General features: G+C 54.8%; 1 protein-coding gene across 1 annotated transcript in view; it reads right to left on the bottom strand.

Annotated features, from left to right (window-relative positions):
* Positions 1-24,337, bottom strand: part of LOC140404639 (macrosialin-like) — a 45,036-nt gene that overhangs the window by 4,758 nt on the left and 15,941 nt on the right. Inside the window, exons 2-3 of the mRNA XM_072493250.1 lie at positions 7,149-7,738; positions 4,597-4,716 (exon numbers count right to left, since the gene is read on the bottom strand). Of these exons, the coding sequence (XP_072349351.1) occupies positions 4,597-4,716; positions 7,149-7,738 (710 nt within the window). The remainder of the gene's footprint in view (positions 1-4,596; positions 4,717-7,148; positions 7,739-24,337) is intronic.

Genomic DNA, 24,337 nt, shown 5'->3' with positions numbered 1-24,337 from the left:
CCTGATCACTGTCCAGTGATCCCTGGGTTAGAGAGAGAGAGGGGAAATCAGCCAGGGTTCCTGCTCCTGATCACTGTCCAGTGATCCATGAGTTAGAGATAGAGAGGAAATCAGCCACGGTTCCTGCTCCTGATCACTGTCCAGTGATCCCTGGGTTAGAGAGAGGGGAAATCAGCCAGGGTTCCTGCTCCTGATCACTGTCCAGTGATCCCTGGGTTAGAGAGAGAGAGGGAAAATCAGCCAGGGTTTCCTGCTCCTGATCACTGTCCAGTGATCCCTGGGTTAGAGAGAGAGGGGAAATCAGCCAGGGTTCCTGCTCCTGATCACTGTCCAGTGATCCCTGGGTTAGAGAGAGAGGGGAAATCAGCCAGGGTTCCTGCTCCTGATCACTGTCCAGTGATCCATGGGTTAGAGAGAGAGGGGAAATCAGCCAGGGTTCCTGCTCCTGATCACTGTCCAGTGATCCCTGGGTTAGAGAGAGAGAGAGAGGAAATCAGCCAGGGTTCCTGCTCCTGATCACTGTCCAGTGATCCCTGGGTTAGAGAGAGAGAGGGAAATCAGCCAGGGTTCCTGCTCCTGATCACTGTCCAGTGATCCATGGGTTAGAGAGACAGAGGAAATCAGCCAGGTTCCTGATCCTGATCACTGTCCAGTGATCCATGGGTTAGAGAGAGAGAGGAAATCAGCCAGGGTTCCTGCCCCTGATCACTGTCCAGTGATCCCTGGGTTAGAGAGAGAGAGAGGAAATCAGCCAGGGTTCCTGCTCCTAATCACAGTCCAGTGATCCCGGGGTTAGAGAGAGAGGGGGGAAATCAGCCAGGGTTCCTGCTCCTGATCACTGTCCAGTGATCCATGGGTTAGAGAGAGAGGGGAAATCAGCCAGGGTTCCTGCTCCTGATCACTGTCCAGTGATCCCTGGGTTAGAGAGAGAGGGAAATCAGCCAGGGTTCCTGCTCCTGATCACTGTCCAGTGATCCATGGGTTAGAGAGACAGAGGAAATCAGCCAGGTTCCTGATCCTGATCACTGTCCAGTGATCCATGGGTTAGAGAGAGAGAGGAAATCAGCCAGGGTTCCTGCCCCTGATCACTGTCCAGTGATCCCTGGGTTAGAGAGAGAGAGAGGAAATCAGCCAGGGTTCCTGCTCCTAATCACTGTCCAGTGATCCCGGGGTTAGAGAGAGAGGGGGGAAATCAGCCAGGGTTCCTGCTCCTGATCACTGTCCAGTGATCCCTGGGTTAGAGAGAGAGAGGGGAAATCAGCCAGGGTTCCTGCTCCTGATCACTGTCCAGTGATCCCTGGGTTAGAGAGAGAGAGAGGAAATCAGCCAGGGTTCCTGCTCCTAATCACTGTCCAGTGATCCCGGGGTTAGAGAGAGAGAGGGGAAATCGGCCAGGGTTCCTGCTCCTGATCACTGCCCAGTGATCCCTGGGTGAGAGAGAGAGGGGAAATCAGCCAGGGTTCCTGCTCCTGATCACTGTCCAGTGATCCCTGGGTGAGAGAGAGAGAGGGGAAATCAGCCAGGGTTCCTGATCCTGATCACTGTCCAGTGATCCCTGGGTTAGAGAGAGAGAGGAAATCAGCCAGGTTTCATGCTCCTGATCACTGTCCAGTGATCCCTGGGTGAGAGAGAGAGAGAGGGAAATCAGCCAGGGTTCCTGCTCCTGATCACTGTCCAGTGATCCCCGGGTTAGAGAGAGAGAGGAAATCAGCCAGGGTTCCTGATCCTGATCACTGTCCAGTGACCCCTGTGTTAGAGAGAGGGGAAATCAGCCAGGGTTCCTGATCACTGTCCAGTGATCCCTGGGTGAGAGAGCGAGGGAAAATCAGCCAGCGTTCCTGCTCCTGATCACTGTCCAGTGATCCCTGGGTGAGAGAGCGAGGGAAATCAGCCAGGGTTCCTGCTCCTGATCACTGTCCAGTGATCCCTGGGTTAGAGAGAGAGAGGAAATCAGCCAGGTTCCTGCTCCTGATCACTGTCCAGTGATCCCTGGGTTAGAGAGAGAGAGAGAGGAAATCAGCCAGGGTTCCTGCTCCTGATCACTGTCCAGTGATCCCTGGGTTAGAGAGAGAGAGGAAATCAGCCAGGGTTCCTGCTCCTGATCACTGCCCAGTGATCCCTGGGTGGGAGAGAGAGGGGAAATCAGCCAGGGTTCCTGCTCCTGATCACTGTCCAGTGATCCCTGGGTGAGAGAGAGAGAGGGGAAATCAGCCAGGGTTCCTGCCCCTGATCACTGTCCAGTGATCCCTGGGTTAGAGAGAGAGAGGAAATCAGCCATGGTTCCTGCTCCTGATCACTGCCCAGTGATCCCTGGGTTAGAGAGAGAGAGGGGAAATCAGCCTGGGTTCCTGCTCCTGATCACTGTCCAGTGATCCCTGGGTTAGAGAGAGAGGGAAAATCAGCCAGGGTTCCTGCTCCTAATCACTGTCCAATGATCCCTGGTTTGCAGAGAGAGAGGGGAAATCAGCCAGGGTTCCTGATCCTGATCACTGTCCAGTGATCCCTGGGTTAGAGAGAGTGGAAATCAGCCAGGGTTCCTGCTCCTGATCACTGTCCAGTGATCCCTGGGTTAGAGAGATAGGAAATCAGCCAGGGTTCCTGCTCCTGATCACTGTCCAGTGATCCCTGGGTTAGAGAGAGAGGGGAAATCAGCCAGGGTTCCTGCTCCTAATCACTGTCCAATGATCCCTGGTTTAGAGAGAGAGAGGGGAAATCAGCCAGGGTTCCTGATCCTGATCACTGTCCAGTGATCCCTGGGTTAGAGAGGAGAAATCACCCACGGTTCCTGCTCCTTATCACTGTCCAGTGATCCCAGGGTTAGAGAGAGAGAGGGGAAATCAGCCAGGGTTCCTGCTCCTGATCACTGTCCAGTGATCCCTGGGTTAGAGAGAGAGAGGGAAATCAGCCAGGGTTCCTGCTCCTGATCACTGTCCAGTGATCCCTGGGTTAGAGAGAGAGAGGGAAATCAGCCAGGGTTCCTGCTCCTGATCACTGTCCAGTGATCCCTGGGTTAGAGAGAGAGAGGGAAATCAGCCAGTGTTCCTGCTCCTGATCACTGCCCAGTGATCCCTGGGTTACAGAGAGAGAGAGGGGAAATCAGCCAGGGTTCCTGCTCCTGATCACTGTCCAGTGATCCCTGGGTTAGAGAGAGAGAAGGAAATCAGCCAGGGTTCCTGCTCCTGATCACTGTCTAGTGATCCCTGGGTTAGAGAGAGGGGAAATCAGCCAGGGTTCCTGCTCCTGATCACTGTCCAGTGATCCCTGGGTTAGAGAGAGAGAGGGGGGAAATCAGCCAGGGTTCCTGCTCCTGATCACTGTCCAGTGATCCCTGGGTTAGAGAGAGAGAGGGAATCAGCCAGGGTTCCTGCTCCTGATCACTGTCCAGTGAGCCCAGGGTTAGAGAGAGAGAGGGGAAATCAGCCAGGGTTCCTGCTCCTGATCACTGTCCAGTGATCCCTGGGTTAGAGAGAGAGGGGAAATCAGCCAGGGTTCCTGCTCCTGATCAATGTCCAGTGATCCCTGGGTTAGAGAGAGAGAGGGGAAATCAGCCAGGGTTCCTGCTCCTGATCACTGTCCAGTGATCCCTGGGTTAGAGAGAGAGAGGAAATCAGCCAGGGTTCCTGCTCCTGATCACTGTCCAGTGATCCCTGGGTTAGAGAGAGAGGGGAAATCAGCCAGGGTTTCTGCTCCTGATCACGGTCCAGTGATCCCTGGGTTAGAGAGAGAGAGGGGAAATCAGCCAGGGTTCCTGCTCCTGATCACTGTCCAGTGATCCCTGGGTTAGAGAGAGAGAGAGGGGAAATCAGCCAGGGTTCCTGCTCCTGATCACTGTCCAGTGATCCCTGGGTTAGAGAGAGAGAGAGGGGAAATCAGCCAGGGTTCCTGCTCCTGATCACTGTCCAGTGAGCCCTGGGTTAGAGAGAGAGAGGGGAAATCAGCCAGGGTTCCTGCTCCTGATCACTGTCCAGTGATCCCTGGGTTAGAGAGAGAGAGAGGGGAAATCAGCCAGGGTTCCTGCTCCTGATCACTGTCCAGTGATCCCTGGGTTAGAGAGAGAGAGGAAATCAGCCAGGGTTCCTGCTCCTGATCACTGTCCAGTGATCCCCGGGTTAGAGAGAGAGAGGGGAAATCAGCCAGGGTTCCTGCTCCTGATCACTGTCCAGTGATCCCTGGGTTAGAGAGAGAGGGGAAATCAGCCAGGGTTCCTGCTCCTAATCACTGTCCAGTGATCCCTGGGTTAGAGAGAGGGGGAAATCAGCCAGGGTTCCTGCTCCTGATCACTGTCCAGTGAGCCCTGGTTTGCAGAGAGAGAGGGAAAATCAGTCAGGGTTCCTGCTCCTGATCACTGTCCAGTGATCCCTGGTTTGCAGAGAGAGAGGGAAAATCAGTCAGGGTTCCTGCTCCTGATCACTGTCCAGTGATCCCTGGTTTGCAGAGAGAGAGGGAAAATCAGTCAGGGTTCCTGCTCCTGATCACTGCCCAGTGATCCCTGGGTTAGAGAGAGAGGGGAAATCAGCCAGGGTTCCTGCTCCTGATCACTGTCCAGTGATCGCTGGGTCAGAAACATTCGCAAAGTGTAGAGTGTAAAATACTGACCTTCTTGAATCCGAACATCAGGAATCCCTCGGGAAAGGTCAGAGTTAAGTTAACAAAGCCCGTTCCGCAGGTTCCTGAAGCGTGTGTCCTCGTGGGCTGCAGCATGAACAGTCCCCAGCTCTGCAAATGGAGAACGAAAAGAGGTCACGCGCGTGGGAAATATTTGTGCCTTCATCATTTTCATCAACTGATCCAGTTGGGCAGGGGACTGGGGCAGGTGTTAGGAACAGCAGCTCTCAAACAGAACAGTACACCTCCTTCAGGGACCGAAACTCCGAACCTGGATTCAGCCAGTGTGGCTGAGATCGTGAACAAAGAACATCGCAGCACGGGAACTGGCCGTACAGCTCACCAAGCCGCCGCTGACATTCGTGTCTCAGTCCTATTTCCCAGACGATCTGCATCACTCCATTCCCCGCACGTTCATGTGTCTCTCAACGTACATCTTAAACGTTATTATCGGGCCTGTCTCCACCACCTCCACTGGCAACGCGTTCCAGCACCCCCTGCGGGAAAGACTTCTCCCACACATCTCCCCTTAAACTTTCCCAAATCACCTTGAACCTGTGCCCCTTGTAATGGAGTCTTCCACCCTGGGAAAAGCTTCTGACTATTCACACAGCCTATACCTCTCGTCATTTTGGAGAAACGGAGGGAGCTTTACTCTGTATCTAACCCCGTGCTGTACCTGTCCTGGGAGTGTTTGATGGGGACAGTGTAGAGGGAGCTTTACTCTGTATCTAACCCCGTGCTGTACCTGTCCTGGGAGTGTTTGATGGGGACAGCGTAGAGGGAGCTTTACTCTGCATCTAACGCCGTGCTGTACCTGTCCTGGGAGTGTTTGATGGGGACAGTGTAGAGGGAGCTTTACTCTGTATCTAACCCCGTGCTGTACCTGTCCTGGGAGTGTTTGATGGGGACAGCGTAGAGGGAGCTTTACTCTGTATCTAACGCCGTGCTGTACCTGTCCTGGGAGTGTTTGATGGGGACAGCGTAGAGGGAGCTTTACTCTGTATCTAACGCCGTGCTGTACCTGTCCTGGGAGTGTTTGATGGGAACAGCGTAGAGGGAGCTTTACTCTGCATCTAACGCCGTGCTGTACCTGTCCTGGGAGTGTTTGATGGGGACAGTGTAGAGGGAGCTTTACTCTGTATCTAACCCCGTGCTGTACCTGTCCTGGGAGTGTTTGATGGGGACAGCGTAGAGGGAGCTTTACTCTGTATCTAACGCCGTGCTGTACCTGTCCTGGGAGTGTTTGATGGGGACAGCGTAGAGGGAGCTTTACTCTGTATCTAACCCCGTGCTGTACCTGTCCTGGGACTGTTTGATGGGGACAGCGTAGAGGGAGCTTTACTCTGTATCTAACCCCGTGCTGTACCTGTCCTGGGAGTGTTTGATGGGGACAGTGTAGAGGGAGCTTTACTCTGTATCTAACCCCGTGCTGTACCTGTCCTGGGAGTGTTTGATGGGGACAGTGTAGAGGGAGCTTTACTCTGTATCTAACCCCGTGCTGTACCTGTTAGGGAGTTTTTGATGGGGACAGTGTAGAGGGAGCTTTACTCTGTGTCTAACCCCGTGCTGTACCTGTCCTGGGAGTGTTTGATGGGGACAGCGTAGAGGGAGCTTTACTCTGTATCTAACCCCGTGCTGTACCTGTCCTGGGGGTGTTTGATGGGGACAGTGACGAGGGAGCTTTACTCTGTATCTAACCCCGTGCTGTACCTGTCCTGGGGGTGTTTGATGGGGACAGTGTAGAGGAAGCTTTATTCTGTATCTTACCCCGTGCTGTACCTGTCCTGGGGGTGTTTGATGGGGACAGTGTAGAGGGAGCTTTACTCTGTATCTAACCCCGTGCTGTACCTGTTAGGGAGTTTTTGATGGGGACAGTGTAGAGGGAGCTTTACTCTGTGTCTAACCCCGTGCTGTACCTGTCCTGGGAGTGTTTGATGGGGACAGCGTAGAGGGAGCTTTACTCTGTATCTAACCCCGTGCTGTACCTGTCCTGGGGGTGTTTGATGGGGACAGTGACGAGGGAGCTTTACTCTGTATCTAACCCCGTGCTGTACCTGTCCTGGGGGTGTTTGATGGGGACAGTGTAGAGGGAGCTTTACTCTGTATCTAACCCCGTGCGGTGTCCTGGGAGTGTTTGATGGGGACAATGTAAAGGAAGCTTCACTCTGTATCTAACCCCGTGCTGTACCTGTCCTGGGAGTGTTTGATGGGGACAGTGTAGAGGGAGCTTTACTCTGTATCTAACCCCGTGCGGTGTCCTGGGAGTGTTTGATGGGGACAGTGTAGAGGGAGCTTTACTCTGTATCTAACCCCGTGCTGTACCTGTCCTGGGAGTGTTTGATGGGGACAGTGTAGAGGGAGCTTTACTCTGTATCTAACCCCGTGCTGTACCTGTCCTGGGAGTGTTTGATGGGGACGGTGTAGAGGGAGCTTTACTCTGTATCTAACCCCGTGCTGTACCTGTCCTGGGAGTGTTTGATGGGGACTCTGAGGCTGTTTCCTGGCACTTACGGTGGTGGAATTTACAAGGCCTTGCTCACCGTTTCCTTCTTTGTGTTTTTGTATTGGACCCGGAACTGTAACTTCAAGTCTGCCAAGGCGCAAACCGTCTTGTTCGCCGTCACGTTGTAGTGTCCGGATTGGAGCTTCGGCGCAGGGGCTGGGTGCAGAGTGGTGGGCAAGGCCGGATGCGAGGTGTGATTGGCCGGGTGGGGGGTTGGGTGGTGCGTGGTGTGGTTGGACGGGTGATGCGTGGTGTGATTGGACGGGTGATGCGTGGTGTGGTTGGCCGGGTGATGCGTGGTGTGATTGGACGGGTGATGCGTGGTGTGATTGGACGGGTGATGCGTGGTGTGATTGGACGGGTGATGCGTGGTGTGATTGGACGGGTGATGCGTGGTGTGGTTGGTTGGGTGGGGAGTTGTGTGGTGCGAGGTGTGATTGGCCGGGGTGGTGTGCCGAGTGGTCCTGGTACTCGGTGTGGACAGGGTAACGGGTGATTTGGGTGTCAAGACAGTCGGGGGCACCAGAGAAGCTGGTCTTTTGGGCGAGACGAGCGTCGGGGACAGTAGCGAGGCTGGTGTTGGTTTTGGAGGACAATTCGGCCCCTCGCACTTTACATCTGTGGACCCTGAGGAGAGAAGGGACAAATATCAATATCAGCGACTGGAAAAAAGTGTAATAGCCCATCCCCCCGAACCAACACAAGGAGCAGAGGGTGAGGAAACAAAATGCCAGTCAGACAGGGCACACTGGCACCATGCTCAGTAACAGTCCCCACGGTCACTGGATGCAGTGTTAGTGCATCAACCACAACAACTTCCAGAAGGCCAGGTTCAGACGTTCAAAAGACCCTGGGCCCCACTTCCCAGTTTGTCAGTCACTGGTGAGCAGGGAGACGGGAGCTGGGACAGGAATCTGTCTCCTGGTGATTGCCGAGAATGAGTCTCAAACCCCTTTAGACCAACCACAAGATGATAGACCACGTGTCGCCCGAGTTATCAGCGTCATTTCTGGATATGGATTTTGTCTATTGTCACGTGTACCGAGGTACAGTGAAAAGTATTTTTCTGCGAGCAGCTCAACAGATCATTAAATACACGGGAAGAAAAGGGAATAAAAGAAAATACATAATAGGGCAACAAGATATACAATGTAACTACATAAACACCGGCATCGGGTGAAGCATACAGGGTGTAGTGTTAATGAGGTCAGTCCATAAGAGGGTCATTTAGGAGTCTGGTGACAGTGGGGAAGAAGCTGTTTTTGAGTCTGTTCTGTTCTCAGACTTCTGTATCTCCTGCCCGATGGAAGAAGTTGGAAGAGTGAGTAAGCCGGGTGGGAGGGATCTTTGATTATACTGCCCGCTTTCCCCAGGCAGCGGAAGGTGTAGATAGAGTCAATGGATGGGAGGCAGGTTCGTGTGATGGACTGGGCGGTGTTCACGACTCTCTGAAGTTTCTTGCGGTCCTGGGCCGAGCAGTTGCCATACCAGGCTGTGATGCAGCCCGATAGGATGCTTTCTCTGGTGGGGCATCTGTAAAAGTTGGTAAGGGTTAATGTGGACATGCCGAATTTCCTTAGTTTCTTGAGGAAGTATAGGCGCTGTTGTGCTTTCTTGGTTATAGCGTCGACGTGGGACAGATTTTTGGTGATGTGCACCCCTAGGAATTTGAAACTGCTAACCATCTCCACCTCGGCCCCGTTGATGCTGACAGGTGTGTACAGTACTTCGCTTCCTGAAGTCAATGACTAGCTCTTTAGTTTTGCTGGCATTGAGAGATTGTTGTTGCTGCACCGCTCCACTAGGTTACATAGAACACAGAACATTACAGTGCAGTACAGGCCCTTCGGCCCTCGATGTTGCGCCGACCTGTGAAACCACTCTAAAGCCCATCTACACTATTCCCTTATCGTCCATATGTCTATCCAATGACCATTTGAATACCCTTAGTGTTGGCGAGTCCACTACTGTTGCAGGCAGGGCATTCCACGCCCTTACTACTCTCAGAGTAAAGAACCTACCTCTGACATCTGTCCTATATCTATCTCCCTTCAATTTAAAGCTATGTCCCCTCGTGCTAGACATCACCATCCGAGGAAAAAGGCTCTCACTGTCCACCCTATCCAATCCTCTGATCATCTTGTATGCCTCAATTAAGTCACCTCTTAACCTTCTTCTCTCTAACGAAAACAGCCTCAAGTCCCTCAGCCTTTCCTCATAAGATCTTCCCTCCATACCGGGCAACATTCTGGTAAATCTCCTCTGCACCCTTTCCAATGCTTCCACATCCTTCCTATAATGCGGCGACCAGAATTGCACGCAATACTCCAAATGCGGCCGGACCAGAGTTTTGTACAGCTGCAACATGACCTCATGGCTCCGAAACTCAATCCCTCTACCAATAAAAGCTAACACACCGTACGCCTTCTTAACAACCCTCTCAACCTGGGTGGCAACTTTCAGGGATCTATGTACATGGACACTGAGATCTCTCTGCTCATCCACACTGCCAGGAATATTACCATTAGCCCAGTACTCTGTCTTCCTGTTATTCCTTCCAAAATGAATCACCTCACACTTTTCTGCATTAAACTCCATTTGCCACCTCTCAGCCCAGCACTGCAGCTTATCTATGTCCCTCTGTAACCTGTAACATCCTTCCGCACTGTCCACAACTCCACCAACTTTAGTGTCATCTGCAAATTTACTCACCCATCCTTCTACGCCCTCCTCCAGGTCATTTATAAAAATGACAAACAGCAGTGGCCCCAAAACAGATCCTTGTGGTACACCACTAGTAACTGGACTCCAGTCTGAACATTTCCCATCAACCACCACCCTTTGTCTTCTTCCAGCTAGCCAATCTCTGATCCAAACAGCTAAGTCTCCCTGAATCCCATGCTTCCGTATTTTCTGCAGTAGCCTACCGTGGGGAACCTTATCAAACGCTTTACTGAAATCCATATACACCACATCAACTGCTTTACCCTCATCCACCTGTTTGGTCACCTTCTCAAAGAACTCAATAAGGTTTGTGAGGCACGACCTACCCTTCACAAAACTGTGTTGACTATCTCTTATCAAATTATTCCTTTCCAGATGATTATACATCCTATCTCTTATAAACCTTTCCAAGATTTTGCCCACAACAGAAGTAAGGCTCACTGGTCTATAGTTACCGGGGTTGTCTCTACTCCCCTTCTTGAACAAGGGGACAACATTTGCTATCCTCCAGTCTTCTGACACTATTCCTGTTGACAAAGATGACTTAAAGATCAAAGCCAAAGGCTCAGCAATCTCCTCCCTAGCTTCCCAGAGAATCCTAGAATAAATCCCATCCGGCCCAGGGGACTTATCTATTTTCACCCTTTCCAGAATTGTTAACGCCTCCTCCTTATGAACCTCAAGCCCTTCTAGTCTAGTAGTCTGAATCTCAGTATTCTCCTCTATCTCCCTCCTCTATTCTGACTTGTGGTTATTCGGCCCACTATGGTCGTGTCGTCAGCAAACTTGTAAATGGAGTTGGAACCATGTTTTGCCCCGCAGTCGTGTGTGTACAGGGAGTATAGTAGGGGGCTAGGTACGCAGCCTTGCAGGACCCCGGTATTGAGGACTCTTGTGGAGGAGGTGTTGTTGTTTATTTTTACTGATTGTGGTCTGTGGGCCAGAAGTTTTGATTATTGTCCTCCAAATTCCACTCTCTCAATCTTCCAAAGTTTTGTACCAACCCCATGCTGTACCCGTCCTGGGAGTGTTTGATGGGGACAGTGTAGAGGGAGCTTTACTCTGTATCTCACCCCGTGCTGTACCTGTCCTGGGAGTGTTTGATGGGGACAGTGTAGAGGGAGCTTTACTCTGTATCGAACCCCGTGCTGTACCCGTCCTGGGAGTGTTTGATGGGGACAGTGTAGAGGGAGCTTTACTCTATATCTAACCCCGTGCTGTACCCGTCCTGGGAGTGTTTGATGGGGACAGTGTAGAGGGAGCTTTACTCTGTATCTAACCCCGTGCTGTACCTGTCCTGGGAGTGTTTGATGGGGACAGTGTAGAGGGAGCTTTACTCTATATCTAACCCCGTGCTGTACCCGTCCTGGGAGTGTTTGATGGGGACAGTGTAGAGGGAGCTTTACTCTGTATCTAACCCCGTGCTGTACCTGTCCTGGGAGTGTTTCATGGCGACAGTGTAGAGGGAGCTTTACTCTGTATCTAACCCTGTGCTGAACCTGTCCTGGGAGTGTTTGATGGGGACAGTGTAGAGGGAGCTTTACTCTGTATCTACCCCCGTGCTGTACCTGTCCTGGGAGTGTTTGATGGGGACAGTGTAGAGGGAGCTTTACTCTGTATCGAACCCCGTGCTGTACCTGTCCTGGGAGTGTTTGATGGGGACAGTGTAGAGGGAGCTTTACTCTGTATCGAACCCCGTGCTGTACCTGTCCTGGGAGTGTTTGATGGGGCAGTGTAGAGGGAGCTTTACCCGGTATCTAACCCCGTGCTGTACCTGTCCTGGGAGTGTTTGATGGGGACAGTGTAGAGGGAGCTTTACTCTGTATCTAACCCCGTGCTGCACCTGTCCTGGGAGTTTTTGATGGGGACAGTGTAGAGGGAGCTTTACTCTGTATCTAACCCCGTGCTGTACCTGTCCTGGGAGTGTTTGATGGGGACAGTGTCGAGGGAGCTTTACTCTGTATCTAACCCCGTGCTGTCCGTGTCCTGGGAGTGTTTGATGGGGACAGTGTAGAGGGAGCTTTACTCTGTATCTAACACCGTGCTGTACCTGTCGTGGGAGTGTTTGATGGGGACAGTGTAGAGGGAGCTTTACTCTGTATCTCACCCCGTGCTGTACATTTCCTGGGAGTGTTTGATGGGGACAGTGTAGAGGGAGCTTTACTCTGTTTCTCACCTCGTGCTGTACCTGTCCTGGGAGTGTTTGATGGGGACAGTATTTTACTCTGTATCTAACCCCGTGCTGTACCTGTCCTGGGAGGGTTTGATGGGGACAGTGTCAAGGGAGCTTTACTCTGTATCTAACCACGTGCTGTACCTGTCCTGGGAGTGTTTGATGGGGACAGCGTAGAGGGAGCTTTACTCTGTATCTAACCCCGTGCTGTACCTGTCCTGGGAGTGTTTGATGGGGACAGTGTCGAGGGAGCTTTACTCTGTATCTAACCCCGTGCTGTACCTGTCCTGGGAGTGTTTGATGGGGACAGTGTAGAGGGAGCTTTGCTCTGTATCTAACCCCGTGCTGTACCTGTCCTGGGAGTGTTTGATGGGGACAGTGTACAGGGAGCTTTACTCTGTATCTAACCCCGTGCTGTACCTGTCCTGGCAGTGTTTGATGGGGACAGTGTACAGGGAGCTTTACTCTGTATCTAACCCCGAGCTGTACCTGTCCTGGGAGTGTTTGATGGGGACAGTGTACAGGGAGCTTTACTCTGTATCTAACCCTGTGCTGTACCTGTCCTGGGAGTGTTTGATGGGGACAGTGTAGAGGGAGTTCTACTCTGTATCTAACCCCGTCCTGTACCTGTCCTGGGAGTGTTTGATGGGGACAGTGTAGAGGGAGCTTTACTCTGTATCTAACCTCGTGCTGTACCTGTCCTGGGAGTGTTTGTTGGAGACAGTGTAGAGGGAGCTTTACTCTGTATCTAACCCCGTGCTGTACCTGTCCTGGGAGTGTTTGATGGGGACAGTGTAGAGGGAGCTTTACTCTGTATCACACCCCGTGCTGTACCTGTCCTGGGAGTGTTTGATGGGGACAGTGTAGAGGGAGCTTTACTCTGTATCTAACCTCGTGCTGTACCTGTCCTGGGAGTGTTTGATGGGGACAGTGTAGAGGGAGCTTTACTCTGTATCTAACCCCGTGCAGTACCTGTCCTGGGAGTGTTTGATGGGGACAGTGTAGAGGGAGCTTTACTCTGTATCACACGCCGTGCTGTACCTGTCCTGGGAGTGTTTGATGGGGACAGTGTAGAGGGAGCTTTACTCTGTATCTAACCTCGTGCTGTACCTGTCCTGGGAGTGTTTGATGGGGACAGTGTAGAGGGGGCTTTACTCTGTATCTAACCCCGTGCTGTACCTGTCCTGGGAGTGTTTCATGGCGACAGTGTAGAGGGAACTTTACTCTGTATCTCACCCCGTGCTGTACCTGTCCTGGGAGTGTTTGATGGGGACAGCGTAGAGGGAGCTTTACTCTGTATCTAACCCCGTGCTGTACCTGTCCTGGGAGTGTTTGATGGGGACAGTGTCGAGGGAGCTTTACTCTGTATCTAACCCCGTGCTGTACCTGTCCTGGGAGTGTTTGATGGGGACAGTGTAGAGGGAGCTTTGCTCTGTATCTAACCCCGTGCTGTACCTGTCCTGGGAGTGTTTGATGGGGACAGTGTACAGGGAGCTTTACTCTGTATCTAACCCCGTGCTGTACCTGTCCTGGCAGTGTTTGATGGGGACAGTGTACAGGGAGCTTTACTCTGTATCTAACCCCGAGCTGTACCTGTCCTGGGAGTGTTTGATGGGGACAGTGTACAGGGAGCTTTACTCTGTATCTAACCCTGTGCTGTACCTGTCCTGGGAGTGTTTGATGGGGACAGTGTAGAGGGAGTTCTACTCTGTATCTAACCCCGTCCTGTACCTGTCCTGGGAGTGTTTGATGGGGACAGTGTAGAGGGAGCTTTACTCTGTATCTAACCTCGTGCTGTACCTGTCCTGGGAGTGTTTGTTGGAGACAGTGTAGAGGGAGCTTTACTCTGTATCTAACCCCGTGCTGTACCTGTCCTGGGAGTGTTTGATGGGGACAGTGTAGAGGGAGCTTTACTCTATATCACACCCCGTGCTGTACCTGTCCTGGGAGTGTTTGATGGGGACAGTGTAGAGGGAGCTTTACTCTGTATCTAACCTCGTGCTGTACCTGTCCTGGGAGTGTTTGATGGGGACAGTGTAGAGGGAGCTTTACTCTGTATCTAACCCCGTGCTGTACCTGTCCTGGGAGTGTTTGATGGGGACAGTGTAGAGGGAGCTTTACTCTGTATCACACCCCGTGCTGTACCTGTCCTGGGAGTGTTTGATGGGGACAGTGTAGAGGGAGCTTTACTCTGTATCTAACCTCGTGCTGTACCTGTCCTGGGAGTGTTTGATGGGGACAGTGTAGAGGGGGCTTTACTCTGTATCTAACCCCGTGCTGTACCTGTCCTGGGAGTGTTTGATGGGGACAGTGTAGAGGGAGCTTTACTCTGTATCTAACCCCGTGCTGTACCTGTCCTGGGAGTGTTTCATGGCGACAGTGTAGAGGGAACTTTACTCTGTATCTCACCCCGTGCTGTACCTGTCCTGGGAGTGTTTGATGGGGACAGTGTAGAGGGAGCTTTACTCTGTATCTAACCCCGTGCTGTTCCTGTCCTGGGAGTGTTTGATGGGGACAGTGTAGAGGGAGCTTTACTCTGTATCTTACCCCGTGCTGTACCTGTCCTGGGAGTGTTTGATGGGGACAGTGTAGCGGGAGCTTTACTCTGTATCTAACCCCGTGCTGTACCTGTCCTGGGAGTGTTTGATGGGGACAGTGTAGAGGGAGCTTTACTCTGTATCTAACCTCGTGCTGTACCTGTCCTGGGAGTGTTTAATAGGGACAGTGTAGAGGGAGCTTTACTCTGTATCGAACCCCGTGCTGTTCCTGTCCTGGGAATGTTACAGTTTCCTGTATCTGGATTAACACAAATTACATCTTTGAACAAGATCTTTCTCTGCAAGGTTTATCCCACATCCTGGGGACAGTTGGTCTTTCAGAGTTTTACAGGAAATGGGGGTGGGTCGGAGACAGGAGAAACTGTCACCACAGAAGCTTCAGGTTCACAACCCGTACGAGGCTGACCATTCTCGTTCCAGAGAGAACTGTCTTGAAGGTTGATTTGGACATTTCCGGGAATAAGGCCTGTGCCGAACTCGCTGACTTACGAAGGGAGAGAGTCAACAATTACACAATAACAATGTGCATTTGCACATCTCCCTTGAAACAGTTCGAAATGTCCACATTCCCGGGAACGTAACCCAGCCAAACCCTGACATTGGCTTCTCTGCGGAGATGGTAGTGACAGCCGGAGCCCCTCGCAAACTGGTCACTTTTAAGGAGCGTCTTGAAGGGGGAGAGGGGTGGAGGGGTCCCTCCCCCACCCCCCCAAGGCAGCTGAAGGCACGGCTGACCAATGGTGGGAATCTGGGGGATGCGCTAGAGGCCGGAATTGGAGGAGCGCAGAGATCTCGGAGGGGTGTAGGGGCTGGAGGAGGTTACAGAGATCGGGAGGGGTGTAGGGGCTGGAGGAGGTTACAGAGATCGGGAGGGGTGTAGGGGCCTGGAGGAGGTTACAGAGATAGGGAGGGATGGAGGGGCTTGAGGACATTACGGAGATAGGGAGGGGTGTAGGGCCTGGAGGAGGTTACAGAGATAGGGAGGGATGGAGGGGCTGGAGGACGTTACAGAGATAGGGAGGGGTGTAGGGCCTGGAGGAGGTTACACAGATAGGGAGGGGTGTAGGGCCTGGAGGAGGTTACAGAGATAGGGAGGGATGGAGGGGCTGGAGGACGTTACAGAGATAGGGAGGGGTGTAGGGGCTGGAGGAGGTTACAGAGATTGGGAGGGGTGTAGGGCCTGGAGGAGGTTACAGAGATAGGGAGGGGTGTAGGGGCTGGAGGACGTTACAGGGATAGGGAGTGTTGTAGGGGCTGGAGGAGGTTACAGAGATAGGGAGGGGTGTAGGGGCTGGAGGACGTTACAGGGATAGGGAGGGTTGTAGGGGCTGGAGGATGTTACAGAGATAGGGAGGGGTGTAGGGGCTGGAGGACGTTACAGGGATAGGGAGGGTTGTAGGGGCTGGAGGATGTTACAGAGATAGGGAGGGGTGTAGGGGCTGGAGGATGTTACAGAGATAGGGAGTGTTCTAGGGGCTGGAGGAGGTTACAGAGATAGGGAGGAGTGTAGGGCCTGGAGGAGGTTACAGAGATAGGGAGGGGTGTAGGGCCTGGAGGAGGTTACAGAGATAGGGAGGGGTGTAGGGGCTGGAGGACGTTACAGGGATAGGGAGGGTTGTAGGGGCTGGAGGATGTTACAGAGATAGGGAGGGGTGTAGGGGCTTGAGGAGGATACAGAGATAGGGAGGGGTGTAGGGGCTGGAGGATGTTACAGAGATAGGGAGTGTTCTAGGGGCTGGAGGAGGTGACAGAGATAGGGAGGGTTGTAGGGGCTGGTGGAGGTGACAGAGATAGGGACTGGTGTAGGGGCTGGAGGAGGTGACAGAGCTAGGGAGGGTTGTAGGGGCTGGAGGAGGTTACAGAGATAGGGAGGGTTGTAGGGGCTGGAGGAGGTTACAGAGATGGGGAGGTTTGTAGGGGCTGGAGGAGGTGACAGAGATAGGGAGGGTTGTAGGGGCTGGAGGAGGTTGCAGAGATAGGGAGGACTGTAGGGGCTGGAGGAGGTTACAGAGATAGGGAGGGTTGTAGGGACTGGAGGAGGTTACAGAGTTAGGGAGGGTTGTAGCGGCTGGAGGAGGTTACAGAGATAGGGAGGGTTGTAGGGGCCGGAGGAGGTTACAGAGATAGGGAGGGTTGTCGGGGCTGGAGGAGGTTAGAGAGATAAGGAGGGTTGTAGGGGCTGGAGGCGGTTACAGAGATAGGGAGGTTGTGTAGGGGCTGGAGGAGGTTACAGAGATAGGGAGGGTTGTAGGGGCTGGAGGAGGTTACAGAGATAGGGAGGGTTGTAGGGGCTGGAGGAGGTTACAGAGATAGGGAGTGGTGTAGGGGCTGGAGGAGGTGACAGAGATAGGGAGGGTTGTTGGGGCTGGAGGAGATGACAGAGATAGGGAGGGTTGTAGGGGCTGGAGGAGGTTACAGAGATAGGGAGGGTTGTCGGGGCTGGAGGAGGTTAGAGACATAAGGAGGGTTGTAGGGGCTAGAGGAGGTTACAGAGATAGGTAGGGCTGTAGGGGCTGGAGGAGGTTACAGAGATAGGGAGGGCTGGAGGAGGTTACAGAGATAGGGAGGGTTATAGGGGCTGGAGGAGGTTACAGGGATAGGGAGGGTTGTCGGGGCTGGAGGAGGTTAGAGACATAAGGAGGGTTGTAGGGGCTGGAGGAGGTTACAGAGATAGGTAGGGGTGTAGGGGCTGAGGAGGTTACAAAGATAGGGAGGGTTGTTGGGGCTGGAGGAGGTTACAGAGATAGGGAGGGTTGTAGGGGCTGGAGGAGGTTAGAGAAAGGGAGGGTTGTAGAGGCTGGAGGAAGTTACAGTGATAGGGAGGGGTGTAGGGGCTGGAGGAGGTTACAGAGATAGGGAGGGTTGTAGGGGCTGGAGGAGGTTAGGGATAGGGAGGGCTGTAGAGGCTGGAGAAGGTTACAGAGATAGGGAGGGTTGTAGGGACTGGAGGAGTTTACAGAGATGGGGAGGGATGTAGAGGCTGGAGGAGGTTACAGAGATAGGGAGGGCTGGAGGAGGTTATAGAGATAGGGAGGGGTGTATGGGCTGGAGGAGGTTACAGAGATAGAGAGGGTTGTAGGGGCTGGAGGAGGTTGCAGAGATAGGGAGGGGTGTAGGGGCTGGAGGAGGTTACAGAGATAGGGAGGTTTGTAGGGGCTGGAGGAGGTTACAGAGATAGGGAGGGGTGCTGGGGCTGGAGGAGGTTACAGAGATAGGGAGGGTTGTAGGGTCTGGCGGAGTTTACAGAGATAGGGAGGGGTGTAGGGGCTGGAGGAGGTTACAGAGATAGGGAGGGTTGTAGGGGCTGGAGGAGGTTACAGAGATAGGGAGGGTTGTAGGGGCTGGAGGAGGTTACGGAGATAGGGAGGGTTGTAGGGGCTTGAGGAGGTTACAGAGATAGGGAGGATTGAAGGAGCTGGAGGTTGTTACAGAGATAGGGAGGGTTGTAGGGGCTGGAGGAGGTTACAGAGATAGGGAGGGGTGTAGGGTCTGGAGGAGGTTACGGAGATAGGGAGGGTTGTAGGGGCTGGAGGAGGTTACAGAGATAGGGAGGGTTGTAGGAGCTGGAGGTTGTTACAGAGATAGGGAGGGTTGTAGGGGCTGGAGGAGGTTACAGAGATAGGGAGGGGTGTAGGGTCTGGAGGAGGTTATGGAGATAGGGAGGGTTGTAGGGGCTGGAGGAGGTTACAGAGATAGGGAGGGTTGGAGGAGCTGGAGGTTGTTACAGAGATAGGGAGGGTTGTAGGGGCTGGAGGAGGTTACAGAGATAGGGAGGGTTGTAGGGGCTGGAGGAGGTTACAGAGATAGGGAGGGTTGTAGGGGCTGGAGGAGGTTACAGAGATAGGGAGGGTTGTAGGGGCTGGAGGAGGTTACAGAGATAGGGAGGGTTGCAGGGGCAGGAGGAGGTTACAGAGATAGGGAGGGTTGAAGGGGCTAGAGGAGGTTACAGAGACAGGGAGCGTTGTTGGGGCTGGAGGAGGTTACAGAGATAGGGAGGGGTGTAGGGTCTGGAGGAGGTTACGGAGATAGGGAGGGTTGTAGGGGCTGGAGGAGGTTACAGAGATAGGGAGGGTTGTAGGTGCTGGAGGTTGTTACAGAGATAGGGAGGGTTGTAGGGGCTGGAGGAGGTTACAGAGATAGGGAGGGTTGTAGGGGCTGGAGAAGGTTACAGAGATAGGGAGGGCTGTCGGGTCTGGAGGAGGTTACAGAGATAGGGAGGGTTGTAGGGGCTGGAGGAGGTTACAGAGATAGGGAGGGTTGTAGGGTCTGGAGGAGGTTACAGAGATAGGGAGGGTTGTAGGGGCTGGAGGAGGTTACAGAGATAGGGAGGGTTGTAGGGGCTGGAGGAGGTTACAGAGAGAGGGAGGGTTGTTGGGGCTGGAGGTGGTTACAGAGATAGGGAGGGTTGTAGGGTCTGGAGGAGGTTACAGAGATAGGGAGGGGTGTAGGGTCTGGAGGAGTTTACAGAGATAGGGAGGGGTGTAGGGTCTGGAGGAGGTTACAGAGGTAGGGAGGGGTGTCGGGTCTGGAGGAGATTACAGAGATAGGGAGGGTTGTAGGGGCTGGTGGAGGTTACAGAGATAGGGAGGGTTGTAGGGGCTGGTGGAGGTTACAGAGAAAGGGAGGGTTGTCGGGGCTGGAGGAGGTTACAGAGAAAGGGAAGGGTGTAGGGGCTGGAGGAGGTTACAGAGATAGGGAGGGTTGTAGGAGCTGGAGGAGGTTACAGAGATAGGGAGGGGTGTAGGGTCTGGAGGAGTTTACAGAGATAGGGACGGTTGTAGGGGCTGGAGGAGGTTACAGAGATAGGGAGGGTTGTAGGGGCTGGTGGAGGTTACAGAGATAGGGAGGGTTGTAGGGGCTGGAGGAGGTTACAGAGATAGGGAGGGGTGTCGGGGCTGGAAGAGGTTACAGAGATAGGGAAGGGTGTAGGGGCTGGAGGAGGTTACAGAGATAGGGAGGGTTGTAGGAGCTGGAGGAGGTTACAGAGATAGGGAGGGGTGTAGGGGCTGGAGGAGGTTACAGAGATAGGGAGGGGTGTAGGGGCTGGAGGAGGGTACAGAGATAGGGAGGGGTGTAGGGTCTGGAGGAGTTTACAGAGATAGGGAGGGTTGTAGGGGCTGGTGGAGGTTACAGAGAAAGGGAGGGTTGTCGGGGGCTGGAGGAGGTTACAGAGATAGGGAGGGGTGTCGGGTCTGGAGGAGGTTACAGAGATAGGGAGGGGTGTAGGGTCTGGAGGAGTTTACAGAGATAGGGAGGGGTGTAGGGGCTAGAGGAGGTTACAGAGATAGGGAGGGGTGTAGGGTCTGGAGGAGGTTACAGAGATAGGGAGGGGTGTAGGGGCTAGAGGAGGTTACAGAGATAGGGAGGGGTGTAGGGGCTAGAGGAGGTTACAGAGATAGGGAGGGGGTGTAGGGGCTGGAGGAGGTTACAGAGATAGGGAGGGTTGTAGGGGCTGGAGGAGGTTACGGAGATAGGGAGGGGTGTAGGGGCCGGAGGAGATTACAGAGATAGGGAGGGTTGTAGGGGCCGGAGGAGGTTACAGAGATAGGGAGGGTTGTAGGGGCTGGAGGAGGTTACAGAGATAGGGAGGGGGTGTAGGGGCTGGAGGAGGTTACAGAGATAGGGAGGGTTGTAGGGGCTGGAGGAGGTTACAGAGATAGGGAGGGGGTGTAGGGGCTGGAGGAGGTTACAGAGATAGGGAGGGTTGTAGGGGCCGGAGGAGGTTACAGAGATAGGGAGGATTTGCGGCCATGGAGGAGTTTGAAAACAAGGATGGGAATTATTTAAAATTGCATTGTTGTTTAACCCGGGGCTGGTACGGGTCAGAGAGCACACAGAGTGGTGGGAGAACTTTCTGGAAGGTTTCTGATCACAGTCCTGCACCCCTGGGGTGTTGGGAGGGGAAGGACGTGGAAGTGGAGGAGGGAACATATCCAACCACGAGCTGGACATCTGGATCTGCAAAGAATAACAGTACTTATCCCACAAACCAACTGTAAAAATACATGTGGAAACCCAGCCCCCACACACACTTGCCACGGCGGAGACAGTTCGCAGTGAGGAAGAACGAGCTGTTGAACTTTGTTTTAGGTTATCTCGGATATTGCACAATGTAACACGGGATGAAGCAATCACACATTGCCCCGCTGATGCCAGTTTGTTACTCACGAGGCTGCTCAGGCCCAACCTGGCTGCCCAGGCCCAACCAGGCTCCTCAGGCCTATCCAGGCTGCACGGGCCCAACCTGGCTGCAGAGGCCTAACCAGGCTGCCCAGGCCCAACCTGGCTGCCCAGGCCCAACCCAGGCTGCACAGGCCCAACCCAGGCTGCACAGGCCCAACCCAGGCTGCACGGGCCCAACCCAGGCTGCACGGGCCCAACCAGGCTCCTCAGGCCTATCCAGGCTGCACGGGCCCAACCAGGCTGCAGAGGCCCAACCAGGCTGTACAGGCCTAACCAGGCTGCCCAGGCCCAACCCAGGCTGCACAGGCCCAACCCAGGCTGCACAGGCCCAACCCAGGCTGCACGGGCCCAACCCAGGCTGCACGGGCCCAACCAGGCTCCTCAGGCCTATCCAGGCTGCACGGGCCCAACCAGGCTGCAGAGGCCCAATCAGGCTGTACAGGCCCAACCAGGCTGCACAGGCCCAACCCAGGCTGCACAGGCCCAACCCAGGCTGCACGGGCCCAACCCAGGCTGCACAGGCTCAACCAGGCTGCTCGGGCCCAACCAGGCTGCTCGGGCCCAACCAGGCTGCACAGGCCCAACCCAGGCTGCACGGGCCCAACCCAGGCTGCACGGGCCCAACCAGGCTGCCCAGGCCCAACCTGGCTGCAGAGGCCCAACCTGGCTGCAGAGGCCCAACCAGGCTGCACAGGCCCAACCCAGGCTGCACAGGCCCAACCCAGGCTGCACGGGCCCAACCCAGGCTGCACGGGCCCAACCAGGCTGCCCAGGCCCAACCTGGCTGCAGAGGCCCAACCTGGCTGCTCAGGCCCAACCAGGCTGCTCAGGCCCAACCAGGCTGCACAGGCCCAACCAGGCTGCACAGGCCCAACCCAGGCTGCACAGGCCCAACCAGGCTGCTCAGGCCCAACCAGGTTGCACAGGCCCAACCCAGGCTGCACAGGCCCAACCAGGCTGCCCAGGCCCAACCTGGCTGCACAGGCCCAACCTGGCTGCACAGGCCCAACCAGGCTGCACAGGCCCAACCAGGCTGCACAGGCCCAACCCAGGCTGCACAGGCCCAACCCAGGCTGCACAGGCCCAACCCAGGCTGCTCAGGCCCAACCAGGCTGCTCAGGCCCAACCAGGTTGCACAGGCCCAACAAGGCTGCGCAGGCCCAACCAGGCTGCCCAGGCCCAACCTGGCTGCAGAGGCCCAACCAGGCTGCAGAGGCCCAACCAGGCTGCAGAGGCCCAACCAGGCTGCTCAGGCCCAACCAGGCTGCACAGGCCCAACCAGGCTGCAGAGGCCCAACCAGGCTGCACAGGCCCAACCAGGCTGCACAGGCCCAACCAGGTTGCACAGGCCCAACCTGGCTGCAGAGGCCCAACCAGGCAGCTCAGGCCCAACCAGGCTGCTCAGGCCCAACCAGGCTGTACAGGCCCAACCAGGCTGCAGAGGCCCAACCAGGCTGTACAGGCCTAACCAGGCTGCCCAGGCCCAACCTGGCTGCTCAGGCCCAACCAGGTTGCACAGGCCCAACCAGGCTGCTCAGGCCCAACCAGGCTGTACAGGCCCAACCCAGGCTGCACAGGCCCAACCAGGCTGCACAGGCCCAACCAGGCTGCCCAGGCCCATCCTGGCTGCCCAGGCCCAACCAGGCTGCACAGGCCCAACCCAGGCTGCACAGGCCCAACCAGGCTGGCGTGCTGTTTACCCTCTCTCGGGGCTAATAGCCCTGATCATATTTACTTGCCCGGCCTTCCTTTATCCTCCAATCCCTGTCCTGTGTAAACATCCACGTTCAGTGTTATTTCCGCTTCATTAACATTGCTAATGAATCCCAGCCCACAGCTCGACGGCTTCAAGGTCAGAGGGTATCAATAGCGTGGGAGAAAGGGTAACAATCTGCCAATATGGGATAAACCAACGGTAAGACACCCTGGAGGGGAGGCGGCACCCACGCTGGCTGTGGGTAAGGCGAGCACTGCTGCCCCACGGCATCAGGGTCCCAGGTTCGATTCCGGCTTGGGTCACTGTCTGTGCGGAGTCTGCACGTCCTCCCTGTGTCTGCGTGGGTTTCCTCCGGGTGCTCCGGTTTCCTCCCACAGTCCAAAGATGTGCAGGTTAGGTGGATTGGACATGATTGCTGCTCGGGGTTACAGGGGAGAGGGTCTGGGTAGGGTGCTCTTTCACAGGGTCAGTGCAGACTCAATGGGCCGAATGGCCTCCTTCTGCACTGTAGGGATTCTGTGGGACTTGGCACCGGCCTGTCCCAACTTGCACACCCGACCCAGGGAGCGCCCTGGAGATCAACACCCTGCTTCCTGCTCCTGGCTGTTATTGCTCGGGCTAGCATTCCTTCAGGGAAGGGCCTTCGGTGACTGGTTAACGAATGACATCTCTTCCCACACTGCGGGCCAAAAAGGAAAAGCTGTGGTGACTGGACAATGTGTTCCACAGCGAGAGAGAGAGAGAGGGCGAGAAGGCAGGACAGAGCGAAAGAGAGAGAGAAGGGGAGGGAGTGAGAGAGTGAGAGAGAGAGAGGGAGGGAGGGGGGAGAGGGACAGAGAGAGGGAGAGAGAGAGAGGAAGAGAAGGTGGGACAGAGCGAGAGAGAGAAGGTGAGAGAGGGAGAGAGAGAGAAGGCGAGAAAGGGAGGGAGAGAGCGAGGGGGAGGGAGAGAAGGAGGGGGAGAAGGAGGGGGAGAGGCAGGGAGGGAAGGAGTGAGAGGGGGAGAGAGCAAGAGAGGGAGAGGGAGAGAAGGGGGAAGAGAGAGAAAGGGAGGGAGGGAGAGAGGGAGGGGGAGAAGTAGAGAGGGAGGAAGAGAAGGCGGGACAGAGCGAGAGAGAGAGAGAAGGGGAGGGACTGAGAGTGAGGCAGAGAGAAGGTGGGAGAGGGGGAGAGAGAGAGAGAGAGAAGGGGAGGGAGTGAGGGAGAGAGAGAGGAGTGAGAGGGGGAGAGAGCAAGAGAGGGAGAGGGAGAGAAGGGGGGGAAGAGAGAGAGAGGAGGGGAGGAGGAAGGGAGGGAGGGAGAGAGGGAGGGGGAGAAGTAGAGAGGGAGGAAGAGAAGGCGGGACAGAGTGAGAGAGAGAGAAGGGGAGGGACTGAGAGTGAGGGAGAGAGAAGGTGGGAGAGGGGGAGAGAGAGAGAGAGAAGGGGAGGGAGTGAGGGAGAGAGAGAGAGAGTGAGGGAGAGAGAACGGGGGAGAGGGAGTGAGGGAGAGAGAGAGAGAGAGTGAGGGAGAGAGAACGGGGAGAGGGAGAGAGAGAGAGGAGGGGAGGGATGGAGGGAGAGTGTGAGAGGGAGGGAGAAGGAGGGAGAGGGAAAGAGAGGGACGGAGAGAGAGAGGGATAATCACTGTTAAAACCTCAGGTACACGGTGGCACAGTGGTTAGCACTGCTGCCTCACGGCGCCGAGGTCCCAGGTTCGATCCCGGCTCTGGGTCACTGTCCGTGTGGAGTTTGCACATTCTCCCAGTGTCTGCGTGGGTCTCGCCCCCACAACCCCAAGATGTGCAGGGTAGGAGGATTGGCCACGCTAAATTGCCCCTTCATTGGAAAAAAAAGAATTGGGTACTCTGAATTTATTTTAAAAAACCTCAGG

Source organism: Scyliorhinus torazame, chromosome 31 (assembly GCF_047496885.1).
Source record: "Scyliorhinus torazame isolate Kashiwa2021f chromosome 31, sScyTor2.1, whole genome shotgun sequence".
NCBI lineage: Eukaryota > Metazoa > Chordata > Chondrichthyes > Carcharhiniformes > Scyliorhinidae > Scyliorhinus > Scyliorhinus torazame.
This window is presented reverse-complemented; position numbering and strand designations above follow the sequence as displayed.